This window comes from Austrofundulus limnaeus, unplaced genomic scaffold (assembly GCF_001266775.1).
Source record: "Austrofundulus limnaeus strain Quisiro unplaced genomic scaffold, Austrofundulus_limnaeus-1.0 Scaffold4, whole genome shotgun sequence".
NCBI lineage: Eukaryota > Metazoa > Chordata > Actinopteri > Cyprinodontiformes > Rivulidae > Austrofundulus > Austrofundulus limnaeus.
The window spans coordinates 1,924,566-1,926,237 of NW_013952406.1; the positions used below are offsets into that span (position 1 = coordinate 1,924,566).

At 45.6% G+C, this 1,672-nt stretch overlaps 1 protein-coding gene across 1 annotated transcript in view; it reads left to right on the forward strand.

Moving 5' to 3' along the window:
* Window positions 1-211: 211 nt before the first annotated feature.
* fkbp10a (FKBP prolyl isomerase 10a) overlaps window positions 212-1,672 on the forward strand; it is a gene marked incomplete in the record, with an annotated part of 10,498 nt that continues 9,037 nt past the window's right edge. Inside the window, 4 exon segments of the mRNA XM_014022913.1 lie at window positions 212-501; window positions 770-915; window positions 986-1,175; window positions 1,254-1,399. Coding sequence (XP_013878367.1) covers window positions 308-501; window positions 770-915; window positions 986-1,175; window positions 1,254-1,399 — 676 coding nt within the window.

Sequence of the window (1,672 nt, forward strand, 5' to 3'; positions counted from 1 at the left end):
TTTGTTTAAACAAAGCTTCTTTAAATATATGTAAAAAAATAATAGGAAGCTTAGTCACTATTTCAAGTTTATGCACATGATATATTGAGCCTTTCTTTTAAAATCCTTTAATCTTAATAGTTTGGATTATAGTGGTAAACTTTCGCCCTATTTTAGACGATGCTATTATTTTGAAAACCCCAAGCGGAAGCTGCTTTAACTTTTTCCGGTTACGTTAATAGCTTCGCTCGGCCAGCCTATCTATTTTACTCCCGTTTTTTTTTTTTTTCCTGCTGACACAAGGCGGAGTGTCTCTGTCTGTGTTCAGATGGATTTAAAGAAATGTTTAAACTTTTTATTTGTCGTCCACGTCGCGAGCGGCAGCCCGAGCCCGTTWGTGGACGTTGTCGTGGATCGGTACGACACCCCGAAACTTTGTCCCCGGGAAGTGCAAACAGAGGACTTCATCCGTTATCACTTCAATGGGACCTTCTATGAAGACGGGAAAAAGTTTGATTCCAGGTGAAAGAAAAATAATTTAAAACGTTGTTTTGTGTTGTGTTGTTTGTAGGTCCGGTTGTTGTTAATGCTGACAGGGTTAAAGCTCGGTTCTGATCCAGTCAGCAGTTCTTCCAGGTGGATGCAGACGTGTCAGTGAAACCTGAACAGATCAATCCTTTTGACTCTTGTCATTTACTTTATTATAAATCACTTATAGTTRGAAAACAAGTTGTTTGTTGACATAAATACTATAAATGGGTTTTAATCAGTTCCTCCCGTGTTTGTGCAGCTATGATCGAGGCAAAGCCTTCATCAGTCAGGTGGGCCTGGGCAGACTCATCACAGGGATGGACCGGGGTCTGCAGGGCATGTGTGTCAACGAGCGCAGGAAGATCACCATCCCACCACACCTGGCTTATGGGAGCATTGGAACAGGTTTGAACTGACAAACCACTACCGCTCATCCGTGCTGGTTTGTGTTCAAATCTTGTCTCCGGTCCCACAGGTGGCGTGATTCCCCCAGACGCCACCCTGGTGTATGACGTCCTCCTGCTGGACATCTGGAACACGGAGGACCAGATCCAGATCCGTACGATCAGCAAGCCCGCGGTCTGCAGGCGCACCAGCGCAGCCTCGGATTTTATCCGCTACCACTACAACGGCACGCTGCTGTCCGGGGAAACCTTTGACTCCAGGTGTGCTGGAGCTCATCTCTGTATCAGAAGAACATTTGATGCGTCTKTGTTTCACTTTTGATCYCTTTTGTTTRTTAGYTACTTAGGAAACTCAACCTACGACACGTACCTGGGGCAGGGAGACCTGATCAAAGGACTGGACCAGGGTCTCCTGGACATGTGTGTTGGGGAGAGACGGATCATTATCGTCCCACCCTTTCTGGCATATGGAGAAAGCGGCCATGGTAAGAACTAATACTGAAGAAACCAAGTCTTCCTCACTTGTAAATCATCTGCGCTGCACCACTGTGAGCACTGACTGTGTTGTGGAAACACTTTTGCATTAAAATCTCACAATGATTTCTGTTCACTGTCCTGGGCTGTTTGTTGCAGGAAAGTTCACCCGGGTTCTGTCTAAAGCAGTGGTTCCCAAACCTTTTCTGATGGGCCCCCCTTTTGGTTTTTAAAAATAATTTCATGCCCCCACCACACACACACACACACACACACACACACAC